General features: G+C 52.4%; 6 protein-coding genes across 6 annotated transcripts; 2 read left to right on the top strand and 4 right to left on the bottom strand.

Moving 5' to 3' along the window:
• Positions 1-182: 182 nt before the first annotated feature.
• On the top strand, positions 183-2,129 carry C7974DRAFT_74191 (uncharacterized protein). The gene is made up of 4 exons (XM_046147191.1): positions 183-630; positions 716-1,003; positions 1,052-1,307; positions 1,355-2,129. The coding sequence occupies exons 1-4, from the start codon at positions 259-261 to the stop codon at positions 2,011-2,013; spliced, it is 1,575 nt and encodes a 524-aa protein (XP_045992404.1). The 5' UTR covers positions 183-258; the 3' UTR covers positions 2,014-2,129.
• A 1,306-nt stretch (positions 2,130-3,435) lies between these two features.
• Positions 3,436-4,841, bottom strand: C7974DRAFT_74183 (uncharacterized protein). Its single transcript, XM_046147190.1, has 2 exons — positions 3,928-4,841; positions 3,436-3,871 (listed from the first exon to the last, which is right to left on the bottom strand). Exons 1-2 carry the CDS (start codon positions 4,741-4,743, stop codon positions 3,746-3,748), a joined length of 942 nt encoding a protein of 313 aa, XP_045992403.1. The 5' UTR covers positions 4,744-4,841; the 3' UTR covers positions 3,436-3,745.
• On the bottom strand, positions 4,842-6,245 carry C7974DRAFT_74175 (uncharacterized protein). Its single transcript, XM_046147189.1, has 3 exons — positions 5,904-6,245; positions 5,791-5,855; positions 4,842-5,708 (listed from the first exon to the last, which is right to left on the bottom strand). Exons 1-3 carry the CDS (start codon positions 6,199-6,201, stop codon positions 4,941-4,943), a joined length of 1,131 nt encoding a protein of 376 aa, XP_045992402.1. The 5' UTR covers positions 6,202-6,245; the 3' UTR covers positions 4,842-4,940.
• Positions 6,246-6,977: 732 nt separating this feature from the next.
• On the top strand, positions 6,978-7,987 carry C7974DRAFT_428706 (ubiquitin 3 binding protein But2 C-terminal domain-containing protein; the record flags this gene model as incomplete). Its single annotated transcript, XM_046144605.1, has 4 exons — positions 6,978-7,031; positions 7,088-7,260; positions 7,315-7,530; positions 7,583-7,987. The coding sequence occupies exons 3-4, from the start codon at positions 7,378-7,380 to the stop codon at positions 7,985-7,987; spliced, it is 558 nt and encodes a 185-aa protein (XP_045992401.1). The 5' UTR covers positions 6,978-7,031; positions 7,088-7,260; positions 7,315-7,377.
• A 181-nt stretch (positions 7,988-8,168) lies between these two features.
• Positions 8,169-9,454, bottom strand: C7974DRAFT_404883 (uncharacterized protein). The gene has a single exon (XM_046142996.1). It carries the CDS (start codon positions 9,173-9,175, stop codon positions 8,282-8,284), a length of 894 nt encoding a protein of 297 aa, XP_045992400.1. The 5' UTR covers positions 9,176-9,454; the 3' UTR covers positions 8,169-8,281.
• Positions 9,455-10,183: 729 nt separating this feature from the next.
• Positions 10,184-11,762, bottom strand: C7974DRAFT_74164 (chaperonin 10-like protein). The gene is made up of 3 exons (XM_046147188.1): positions 11,254-11,762; positions 10,646-11,206; positions 10,184-10,596 (listed from the first exon to the last, which is right to left on the bottom strand). The coding sequence occupies exons 1-3, from the start codon at positions 11,581-11,583 to the stop codon at positions 10,393-10,395; spliced, it is 1,095 nt and encodes a 364-aa protein (XP_045992399.1). The 5' UTR covers positions 11,584-11,762; the 3' UTR covers positions 10,184-10,392.
• Between the last annotated feature and the right edge of the window lie 30 nt (positions 11,763-11,792).

Below are 11,792 nucleotides of genomic sequence, written 5' to 3'. Positions count from 1 at the left end.
CTCGTGGCATTATCCGTCATCATGGGCGAAATGTAGCCTCATCCTGCGAGTACGTTTAGGCGAATGGCTCACATTATGTGATCGTATATTGATAGGACGAGAGCTCGCAGTAGAGCTGATGCATGAAAGTCTGTACTACGTGAGAGAGGGGTAAGTGGCATGCAGTCCTCAAAGGCCTCTGACTTACATACCCCGCATGTCCCCATTGCCTTTCTCTCGCAGCATCTATCATACTATTTATGCGAACGAAACAACAATATGGAGAGAAATCAACCCATAAGCACAGATGTCACAACCTCAAGAGTCACCTCCCGCAGGAACCAACTGCTTTTCACAAAGCTGCTAGACTCAATAAGCGCGGCTACACCACTCCAGATACTGCCATCGAAGATAAAGGGAGCTGGTACTGGCTTGTTCACCACGAAAGATGTAGAAAATGGGGAAGAGATCTTTCGGTCGTGTCCAGTGGTCAATTGTGTTATGGATGGAATGCAGAAACTTGTATGTGACAACTGCTACGCTTACCAAGATAGCAAAGTCATCCCAAGCGGCCGCTTCCGTAAAGCTGGGGAGCCCAAGCTGGAGATGAAGGCCTGCAAGGGGTGCAGCGTCTGCTACTACTGTTCCAAGGTAACGACTCGACCAATCCAATCTACCCTCTTCCTATGTCGCGATCCAAGAATGCGTATTTGACCCGTTGCTGACTGCTTACAAGACTTGCCAAAGGAAAGCTTGGAAACGATATCACAAACATGAGTGCACGATTTTCTCCGAAACGCCGAATATGCCCGCCCGTACTCGAGCGCTGTATCGACTCCTGAACATGGACAAACTTCAGCTTCTATCACGTGAAACATGGTCTGGGCTGTACGGGTTGCAACCTCATATTAAAGAGCATCTTACCAGCACAAATTGTGTGGCAATCCTCGGCGCTCGAAAGTCGGCTAGGGATCGTACAGGCACTGATCGCACGTCCGATGAGGTTCTCACCTTGTACTGCACCGTATGTACGATGATGAACGTCAAACACCTTTACTTACTCCATGCTTAGGTACTTACCAATTGCCTCAGCATCTACCAAGCAGAAGGCAAGATGCTTGGGACAAGTCTAGACATCATCACGTCACTGGTGAATCATTCCTGCGACCCTAACGCATTTGTTGTGTTCGAAGGAAATTCGCTTTGCGTTCGTTCTATGCGAAAGCTATCAGCCGGCGAAGAGATTACCCAATGCTATACAGACGTGGACACGAATGTCTTACTAAGACAGGAAATGTTGAAATCAGAATACTTCTTCGACTGTTGCTGTGAGTACACGGAGCTGATGACTCGATCCTGATACTAACTAATGTAGGCGAAAGGTGTGAGAAGCAGATGAAAACACAAGAGCAGAGATTTCCAGGCATGATCGAACAAATTCAGCAAAGTCAACAGCAGCTGATAGATCTTACAAACGAGGCAGTTCACCTCAATGACATCAGTAGTCTCGAGATCGAGGCCCAAGACATTGCGAAACATGTTTTTCCTGGCGGGCATTGGCCAAGGGATCTACAACCGTGGCCTGCAATGCGCATCCTCTTTGCACAGGAGCTCAGGGCGCGTGGACGCTTGATGGAAGCTATGAAGCAAGGCATCATTGGTTACTTGTTTTTCGAACCGCGCACAGGAGACACCTGGATCCGGCATTTGCTCGACCTCACGCAGTTTATCTCCAGGGTTCTCGTGGGATCTGACTGGAAAACGCCCCGTGGAGGGCCCGGATTTCTCACTGAATCGCAATTATGGGATGTTCTCCACGGCTATCTGCATGAGCTCTCTCTTTGTGCAATCAAGACGTTCGGGGCCAGGTCAGAGTATGCACAAGCGATTCAAGCCTGGTATTCCGACTGTATGAAGTGTGCCGACGCGCCGCTTCCTGGAACCCGTGCCTTTGCACAAAAGTTCGAGACGACGCAATCAAGATTGCTTCTGTGGGCTGGGGTAGATGAAGGCAGGGGCATAGCGCTAGGCTGACAAAGTAAGAGCACAAGAAAACACGCTTGAGTAAGGGTGTCGAAAAGCGAGGTAGTGAGCTGCACATTTTGCCTGTCAGATTGAACAATTATGCCTACGATTTTCTAATGTAACAACGTGTGCGGTAGCTTGTTGTCAGTGTGTTAACGTTATTGATCCAAACAAAGGACTGCACCGCTCGGCTCTTTTAACGCCATGAGACTAAGTTGTGCAGCTGGAGACAAAGACTGTGAGTTCACACAGCTTCCTTTGACGTATCAGTATGAAAGACAATGATAACGTGAGACAGACTTCTGTGGATTCGATCACTCATATTGGCCAAAATCCATGTCGGTAAAGCTGAACGCTCGAACCAGAATAATGCTTAGCAGGAACGAATTGTTGTTGATTTGTAGACAAAGTGAAGCAGCAAGCATCCTCAACAATGCCCTGATTTGACAGTCTACAGAAACCTGGCGCCAGCGCCTTGTTTAATTCCTAAGACGTACATGTAATTCCAGATTAGGTCTTAGACAATCCTGATCCATGCGACGACGGTGAGCTAGACAATGGGCTAGAGTTTCGCTCAGATTCTGGGCTTACGTGCTGTCCCGATGATCGATCGCATGGAAACATCTTCGTGCCGTATCGGATGTACATCTCCTCCCGCACAGTCAACTCTCGCATACCGTGAGCATATTCTTCACCCGCAAGCAAGCGTTCCAGAGAGGTCGAATCGTAGAGCAATTCCTCATCACCTTCAAGCCGTTCCATTACGCACATTATACTGTGGAGATCAGTCTTCTCTCTTGGAGACAAGCCGTAATCTCGGTGAACGATCGAGCAGAAGCTATTCCGAGAGGCATCCAATCTTTTCGCGTTCTCGAAGTGTTCTTTTGCAGTTTCGAGCTCACTCAGGCCTGCACATGCGCGGCCAGCCCAGAACTCGCACCGGGCTTCCAGTCCCTCGTTATGCACATCCTTCATAAGATGTAGAGCCTGGTAAGCAAGTATCTTCAAGTCTTCGTTGATATGATACGACAATATGTCTTTTTTCACGGTCCACGGCTTACGGTCGTTACTTCGTTTGTTGACTTGGAGAACTTGACAGCGCATCAAAATAGTCTGAATATGTGAGTAACGTACAGCGATAAATTGTTCGTATGCTGTGCTTGAGTAGGTGGGGGTGTTGAAATACCGCCTTGGAATACCCTCGCTGTACGATGATGAAACTGATGAAGCGACAGAATCCCGCCTGTGTGTTGGCACAATTGCCACTGGCAATAAGGGAGATGCACGCGATGACTGTGGGGTAGGGTAGTTGTGTATCGAGGGAGCCTTTGCTGGCGACAACGGGATCAACCCGCTGTGATGGTCATAGACGCTACTAAAAGGGCGGATGGCAAATGCAAATGCTGACTCGCCAGCTGAATGATCTTGTTCGTATGCGTTCATTACCGGATATTTGGTTTACGGTGTCGATGTGGAGTAGTTGAGGGACAACAAAACTAAATCAAACGTGCAGTTTGCGAACATGCAGCACTAAGAGTCGAATTACAATAGATACCACTGATCAGTCCAAGTTGAGTGCACACAATGTCGTAGCACTGTTCGCAATAGCTAGCTGTATGGATGCATTATGTGTTTGATTCCCCAAACCTCGCACAGCGAGACATTGAACATTGTTTGTGTTAATTCTTCTTTCGTCATGCAAAGCTGCCCGTATGTCTCAAACGAGTAAGCCCGATCTGAATCATGTCTCGTCGGTCGTGGATGATATTTCAGTTGTCGAATACCCCCATCGATGCGGTAGGGACATTCGCTTTGCTTTCTGCGTAGCACGAAGTCTCAGCTGTGCGCTCGTACGCCGAAGTCTTCCCTGCTCAGCATGTGAACGATGAATCATAGAGCATCAAATATAGTGACGAGACCTACAAACGATGACCCATCACCTAGCTGCGCAAGGACGCTGTCAGTCATCGTTCGACTCTCGTCAAAGGCAGAGCGGCGGTCGAACCGAAGCATTTCGAGCTCGTCGTCGCATGATTGGCGATACTCGTTGGCTCGTTCGAAAAGCAGGCTATCCTCGCTCACTGATCTGAAAGCTTCCCGGGCTTGTTGGAGCATACGTAGTTGATAGTAGTAAAGACCGCGCTGATACTGAATCTTCGGTAACAGAGTCTGAAATTCGGGTGCACGATCGCACAGCTCGAGAGCCTCGCTACAAGCTGCAAGAGCGTCGTAGAGAGAATCAGGACCTGTCGCCTGCAGAATACTACTTTTCACAAGTAGCCCTTCGGTACGGGCTTTGGAGCTCAATGGGCCGCGCAACAGTCTTTCGATCTCCACAAGGGCTGTGCCATAGTTCCGCTGCGATGCATACTGTTCCACCCGTTTGAAGATTGGGTTTCCATTATCTGTCAGTGACTTGAGCCTCCAGCCAACTTCGATGCGGCTTGGTGATAGAAGGATCGCAGTGCCAAAGGGCTGGTTTTCAATACCTTCGTCGTCGCTGTCAGAGGCGCGCGGGCGTTCACGCGGTGTACCATGAAGGCTCGAATTCAGAAGACGATACTGTGCGCGGTCGTTCTCCAACTCAGCCTGTGTAGCGAAGCAAACGTCCTGCAACTGCTGCAGTCGAGCAGTTTGAGCTTCGAAAGCGGCTTTGTACTGGGCTGCAACTGCCTGCCAGGTGTCTCGGTCAATCTTCAACTGACGAACAGCGTCCAGGAAATCAGTGGCAGCGTACATTGCGGCAAATACTAGCGTAATAATGTGCGCTGTTGGTAGCGAAATGGATGTGGTGTGGGTTGAGCGAGAGCCACGTCACGCGTGGAGGTGAACCGAGCCAGATGCGGGCAAGAGCCAGCCTGTGCCTGCCTCAATCATAGAGAGAACAACGCCCGCAAAACACGTAAAGATAGAAAATTTGACCCCGCGTGCAACGATCAGATATTGAAACCGCCATGCTTTGCAGCCTCCACAAACCGCCATAGACCAGCTTCCTCAGCTGCCTTCTTAACAGATGCGACTTCGCTCAAATCAACCGGGCGATTGATCTCTGCGTATCTCTTGTCTTTCTTTGTGTTCTCGGAGACTTGCACGCCGTCAAGCTCAGCAACGTTGGCTTTGTTGCCCTTGTCTTTGGTGCTGCGACGTTCTTTGCCGACGTGGGCACGGGGAAAGTATTGCTCCATAATGTGCACCATGATGTCCTTCGACACGTTCTCTGCAAGCCATCTCATGATCTCTTTACCTTCATCTTCCATGCCGGGCATCACGAGATGACGTACCAGTACGCCCTTCTTCGCAATGCCGTCGGCTGTAAAGCAGAGGTCTCCAACTTGTTCATGCATTGCCTTGATACTCTCCATAGCTGTTTCAGTGTAGTTGTCTGCTTTTAGTAGTCTCTTACTTGTGCTATTCTTCCACACCTTGAAGTCTGGCAGGTAGATGTCCACCAGCCCGTCCAGCAGCTTCAGGCTTTCCAACGAATCGAACGAGGATGTGTTGTAAACGATGGGTATTTGCAGACCAAGCTCACGTGCGTGCAGAATTGATAGCGCAACTTGCGGTACGACGTGCTCGGGTGTGACGAGGTTGATATTGTGGCATTTGCCAACATCTTGCAGTTTCATGTACCACTCAGCGAGCTCTTCGGGGGTGAGGTCAAACCCGTTCCGCTGATGCGCGATGTCATAGTTCTGGCAGAATACCTAAGAGGCGTCAGCCACAGCTAGAAGGCTGTGTTGAGCGTTTGTACGCAGGATTCAAGGCGTCTAATGTTGAAACACGTACGCATCGCAGATTGCAGCCAGAGAAGAAGACGCTACCAGAGCCATTGTGGCCTTGGAGACATGGTTCTACAATGACTCAGCGATCATGCCGCAGCTGACCGTACGTGTACAGACCTTCTCCAAAGTGCGGCGCAACCGTGTTGACCGTGACCTTTTCCGCGCCGATCAAGCAAACGCCTGTCTTCTCATAGCGATTGACCCCACACAGTCTTGGACACAGATTACAGTTATTTAGATGTGCGTATGCTTGGGATCGTTTCTTTGATGCGTCAATGGAACTTATTAGGTGATAGCGCGGTATATAGTCATCGAGAAGCCACGGTGGCGCAAGGTGTAAAGCACGACGCGCGGGGCGAGACGGAGCCGCAAGGGGTAGCTTCAACGTGCAGCGAAGTCGCGGTGCCATGAACATGTTGCACGGCGGTCTGGAGACGTTCGTGGTAGCTGACAACTGCGAGCGTGGCGTTGGTGGAGTTTGGTTGGATCCATGCAGCATAACGCAACGTTTTGCCGAGGCAAAGTCGACTTCACGACCAGGGCATCCACCACCTCACATCAAAGAAGACCTTGCATCCCGAATCCAGGACACCGAGAATTAACAAGGCCAGGCCAATCGTGATGTTACCATTGTTAGCTGCGATGAGAGCTCTAGTCGTCTTTGCAAAGTAGCGGTCGGCGAGAGCTTGATTGCAGTCCAATCCTTTGTGTGCACCAACATGGAGAATGTGATCTGGTCGACATGTTCCATGCTGCCCTGTGTTTGTGTAGTACTGCTAAGCGTTTTTGCACTACGTTGGACGGAAGAAGCCAGGGTTGTCGTGCCATCGCACAAGCAGGGCTTTACTCCATCGTCAACAACCCATTTCTTGATTTTACCTGAACACAGATACTAGCCAGCAACCATCTAGAATTTAGCCACGATGCTACTGTCCCCAATTCTTGGCTAGCGCTGAGATGCACCTCCCGATCTTAGCATTGGTTGATGTACCTGAGTACCCATCAGCATTCAGGTCAAACTCAATATCGGCTACGACCTTGCTACATCGTCCCACTGCGGCTACCCGTCTCAAGAACCACAAGTCAGACCTGATCAGTAAAGTCACAGATACATCCGCATATTCCGTCAGTACAGCACGCGACTGACAGCTCCACGATTGCTTGTACTCGCAGCCGTACCGCAAATATTGGCTTGCCAGCTCGAAAGGATCACGAGTAGCACCAGATGCAATCAATTGGACGGCAGTAATGGTCCCGAACTCACTAATCTGATCGACTTACGAGGCCTAACATGTGTTCAGGGTGACTTAAGACATAACACTTCTCCCAAGATGGGTAGGATGCCGCCACTTATGGCAAACTCACCGGTGCGTTGAGCCGGAGCAGATTTCATCACAGTTGCACAGAAGCCTCTGCAAGGGCAGTCCAATCAAACCATCAAGGTAGTATCCGAACTGTTCTCCTACATTGAAAGGTCGGTGCTCTTAGCAGTGGCTCCTTAAGTATAAGTACTAAGGTCTTTCTTCAGACCTAGAAAGTATCAAGCCAGCCTCCACACCGACAACAAGCACAGGAATCAGATCACATCAGAATGCGCCTATCACTCCTTCTTCCCGCCCTATTCGGCCTGCCCTCGTTGGGCCTACTCGTCAGCAGACAATTCCCCCACCTCATCATTCCCGTCGACGCTGACGCCCCCGACCGCGCATACGGCACCCAGCTGACCGCCGCCATCACCCAACAGGTAGCCACATCCCCCTCCCCTCCTGATCCGCCTTCCATTAACCCGCCTCCAGAAATACACCGAAATCTCCTTCGACATCCCCTCCAACGACGCCTCCTACTGCCAGCTCAACTTCTTCCTCAACACCAACCGGCTCAAAGGCGCCCCCTGGTCGCTCTGGGGCCAAGCGCCCTACAAATTCAACATCTCCTCGCTGCCGCCGACGATCAACAAAGACCTGGATACCTGGAACAGCCGCCCGCAGCCGCTCAGGACGCTTGCCACGGTCACGCTGACACATGGCGGGAACGTGACGCTGACTGGTGGCTCGGTGTATCCGTGCTCCAAGGGCCAGGTCGCGCAGTTTTTGCTGCATCCGGCGAGTGATGATCGCGAGTTTGGGTTGTCGTGGTTTGAGTTGGATTATCCGGCGAGTGAGGGCGGGCCGCATGGGATCACATTTGACATGATGAAGTAGGGAGTGAGTGTGTGGTTTGGGTGCTGGGCGGTTGTGCTATTGCGGACAGATCTAGGGCTCCGCTTGTCTTTGGTTGCCACTGATCAAACGACTTTCTTTTGTTCTAGTTTGGCGCAACGAATCTCAGGTAGACAATATCATCACAAGTCATGAAGAGGCAGTGCATTGAAAGACCACCGTGGTGGAAAGATATATTCATGACTGAAGTGTATATCTACAAAGAATAGGACTATCACTATCGAAACCTTCTAACAACCATGTCGTTATGCAAGATCTCCTGTCTACGCAATCCACTTAACCGCGGAAAGCACGGGCGTGGGTGCGGGCAGTGCGTGCGGCAATAGCACGGCGGAGCTTGGAGACAGCGCTGGAGCCAGCGTTGGCCTCGAGCCAAGAGATGAACTGCTCAATGGTGAACTCCTCGGGGAGGGTGGAGCTGGAGCCGGAGCCGGTAGAGCCAGTGGCAGAGGGAGCAGCGGGAGCAGCGGAGGAGGCAGTGGGGGCGGCCTCAGCGGCGGCAGAGGTGGCAGCAGGGGCAGACGAGGCAGGGGCGGCAGAGGTGGCAGAGGGAGCGGGGGCGGCGCTGGAGGCGGGCGCGGGCGCAGAGCCGTTGCCAGAGCCACCGCCCATGGTGAAGTCGATGCAGGACTCGTAGGTCTGGTCGATGGAGGGTGCGTCCCAGTACCACTGGATCACGCAGTCACCCTTCTCGGCGCACTCGGCGCTGACATCGGGCATGGTGATGTCGAAGCTGGTCCAGTCGGGGTGAGCCGAGATGGGGGAGCTGGTAAGAGCGTACTCGTCCCAGCTGATGAGGGGCGCGCCGATGACCTTGTCGGTCTTGACGTTGACGATGGAGACGTTGGCGACACCATCGTGGGGAGCGCGGATCTCAACGGTCATGGGGATGACCTGGCCGGCGGTGTAGGAGAAGACCTCACCGGCATCCTCGACCGGGACACCCTTGCACTGCCACATGCGGCAGTCGGGGTGGGAGCCCTGGAGGTTCTGGAGAGCACCCTGAACGTTGCCGTACTTGTCGGAGCTCTGCTGGTTGTAGACCTGGTCACCGCAGGCAGCCTTGAGACCCTCACCGGGCTGACGGGGAGTGGGGGAGGAGATGAAGCCGTGAGCGGCGACGGAGGAGGCGAAGCCAGCAAGGGCAACGGCGGCAGTGAAGGACTTCATTTTGAGAGTGGTTGTTGGTTGGAAGTTGGTTGGTAGTGAGAGTGATAGAAGCTAGCTTCTTGAAAGAGTGTAAAGAATGAGTGTGGTAACAACGAATGTCAAGGTCACAGACCTGGGAAAGCAAAGAAGCTGGTGAAGTGGAAGTGGAAACTGATGTTTTGAACAATCGGGAGGAAGAGCAGCAATAGATGCCTATATACGCTCTGCTTCAAACAAACCATCCCTTTCACGCATTGTTGTGGGGCGTTCATTAAACACTCGAAACTGCGTCCCGAGGGAGCGCAGCCTCGTGGACATTGCTTGCCTGTGTTCTCGCCCGGGTTACCCAGGACGTATGTCCGCTCTGGGATATCAGACATGGTGCGGAGCCTCATCCGACGCTTGGCCGCGCTTCTCCGCCAGTAAGATTGCCGCTGTGCAATGACTAAAGCCGAAGGATGAAGATTAAGGCGGTCGGCCAAGGAGGGGCGTTCGCGCGACAGCGGGCTCCATGTACGGCAATAGATGTCTAACCTGTCAGCGGCATATAGGCGAGTCGTTTCGCCTGTGGAAGCGCCCAGAGACCCGGGTTGAAACGGTCGCGAACATTTGGGCGGTTTCATCTGTGATGGGGTCAATGCGAGACGCGGGAAACGGCAGATTTGGCATGCGTCAATGTCTCCACCAGCAGGGTTGCAGTTTTCGCGAGCGCTTGACACGCGTCATACTGTGCGCCTTGCTGTTGCTTGTGTTGCAAGCGAAATGGAAATGCTTTTGAGTTCGCGGTAGAGATGGAGAACCGCAAAAGCGTTGCGCTGCTTCTGTCAGGTACCGGGAACTAACGGGGCCCATGCCGACATAGGACTAGTCAGGTCCGCAGTATGTCCACCTTGGTACCCATGATTCGAAACATCGTCAGGTGTTTTTGAATCGTTGATTGGAATGGTGCGTGGCTGCACTGGAGGCGGTGGTGTTGTGCAATCGCGAGTTGGCTTTCCTCTTATAGTTCACAAAGTCAATCCCGCGCAAGCACATTTGAGATATTTTGAGGTAGTTCTCTTCGTTTTTGAATTGCTGTTATCTTGTTGTCGAAATCCGCCTGGTGTTGGCGCTGACCAAAGCGGGGTCGCCCCTGCATCGCTCCTTCCATCTCCTTGATTGTTCTCCACCGCCAGCGCTATCCGAAACACTTCAATAAAGAACCGTCCTATCCGGGTCAAATAACAAAACTGATGATCTCACCGCTCAGCTTCGATGTCGTTGACCCGCCAGACCAGTCTCTCCATGCTGGCCTCCTTACGCCGAAGCATGTCCATGGCGGCCTGCGCTCTTGCCAACAATGTCGGACCCTCGACAATTTTCTGCCTTTGAGGCTCGACGATGCGCTGCTCCAGCATCGCCGGCATGATGTCAGGCTGGAGGTGATGCTTGAAAAATTCGTTCTGTAGATGATAAGCCTCGACACGCACAGATGGCTTCGAGAGCACTCACATTGGGGTAGAAGTGCGTTCTTACACCCCGAGCATCCACGCCCGCCTGCCAGTCCGCTACCTTCTCGACATCCATCTCGTATATAGGACTCTCGGTCTCAGTCGAGTCCCGCACGATGATGGGAAGCAGCACCGCAACCTTCGCACCGTTCTTGGCAACCTGCGAGATGGGTGTGACACTTCCATGCTTACTTCCGATGCAGTCCAAGATCAAGGGGATTCCAGTATCGCCAATTGCTTGCAGCAGAGACGCTGCAACACTTTGATCGTTGTAGTCGAACAGCGTCCGAGCACCGAGACTGCGCAGCTTCTCGTGATGCTTCCGCGAGGCAGTGGCCAGGACGTTGGTGTAGCCATAATACCTCAGGATCTGAATCGCAAACTGGCCCACGGACGACGAGCCGCCCCAGATCAAGATCGGGCTGTCAGCGTTCTTGGGCATGTAGCCATCAGACTTCGGCCACGGCAGCTCAATACCTAAGTCTGCGGTCACAGCATGGAACACCGTGACGAAGTTGTTTGGAAGCGTCACTGCCTCTGCGAGCGTGAAACCATCGGGGACCTTCTCGCGATCAGCTTGTGCCAAAGGTTCGAGCCAGATCGACTTACTTTACCAAGAAACCACTCCTCGACCGTAACGTACTGCTGTTGGCCTCTCTCTTCCCGACTCCTCCATGTAAAACCAAACACCTTGTCGCCAACCTTCAAGTGATTCACGTCCGGTCCGACTTCGACGACGGTGCCCCCGGTGCCGTCACCGAGCACCTGTGGGTGCGTGACAAGAAGACCGCCATCGTTCTGGTGCAGGTCCAGAGGCGTGGAAGCGGTCCACTCGTTGCGAACACGGACCTTGTTCCCTGTAGGCTTGACGGTAGGTACTTGGATGAGCTCAAGTTTGGCCTTTAGGCCTACTGTTGCTACCGCAGAGTGCGTTGCCATTGTGGACGTGGGTAGGTTGTGAAGAGAGGTGATGATGTGACTGAAGTGCCTCGAGCTGATACTGTCTTCCACCGCATCTTTGCGATATTCTTATACCTCCTCATCCACTTTCCAGTTCATGTCTGCGATTACAAATGATGCTGGCTCAATTTCGCGCTAGCGAATGTTTCCAAATCCGGTTAGTGCGCTGCCTAAGTCTTCAAGCACAC

Source organism: Boeremia exigua (assembly GCF_020726555.1).
Source record: "Boeremia exigua strain MPI-SDFR-AT-0100 chromosome Unknown C7974scaffold_13, whole genome shotgun sequence".
NCBI classification, from domain to species: Eukaryota; Fungi; Ascomycota; class Dothideomycetes; order Pleosporales; family Didymellaceae; genus Boeremia; species Boeremia exigua.
This window is presented reverse-complemented; position numbering and strand designations above follow the sequence as displayed.

Coding starts and splice junctions, on each gene's coding strand:
- C7974DRAFT_74191 (XM_046147191.1), top strand. CDS start 259: ATGGAGAGAAATCAACCCATAAGCACAGATGTCACAACCTCAAGAGTC. Junction 631..715: donor TCTGCTACTACTGTTCCAAG/GTAACGACTCGA, acceptor ACTGCTTACAAG/ACTTGCCAAAGGAAAGCTTG. Junction 1,004..1,051: donor TTCTCACCTTGTACTGCACC/GTATGTACGATG, acceptor CTCCATGCTTAG/GTACTTACCAATTGCCTCAG.
- C7974DRAFT_74183 (XM_046147190.1), bottom strand. CDS start 4,743: ATGTACGCTGCCACTGATTTCCTGGACGCTGTTCGTCAGTTGAAGATT. Junction 3,872..3,927: donor TAGGTGATGGGTCATCGTTT/GTAGGTCTCGTC, acceptor CATGCTGAGCAG/GGAAGACTTCGGCGTACGAG.
- C7974DRAFT_74175 (XM_046147189.1), bottom strand. CDS start 6,201: ATGTTCATGGCACCGCGACTTCGCTGCACGTTGAAGCTACCCCTTGCG. Junction 5,856..5,903: donor TGCGCCGCACTTTGGAGAAG/GTCTGTACACGT, acceptor GAGTCATTGTAG/AACCATGTCTCCAAGGCCAC. Junction 5,709..5,790: donor CTGGCTGCAATCTGCGATGC/GTACGTGTTTCA, acceptor GACGCCTCTTAG/GTATTCTGCCAGAACTATGA.
- C7974DRAFT_404883 (XM_046142996.1), bottom strand. CDS start 9,175: ATGAAGTCCTTCACTGCCGCCGTTGCCCTTGCTGGCTTCGCCTCCTCC.
- C7974DRAFT_74164 (XM_046147188.1), bottom strand. CDS start 11,583: ATGGCAACGCACTCTGCGGTAGCAACAGTAGGCCTAAAGGCCAAACTT. Junction 11,207..11,253: donor AGGAGTGGTTTCTTGGTAAA/GTAAGTCGATCT, acceptor GATCGCGAGAAG/GTCCCCGATGGTTTCACGCT. Junction 10,597..10,645: donor GAACGCACTTCTACCCCAAT/GTGAGTGCTCTC, acceptor TATCATCTACAG/AACGAATTTTTCAAGCATCA.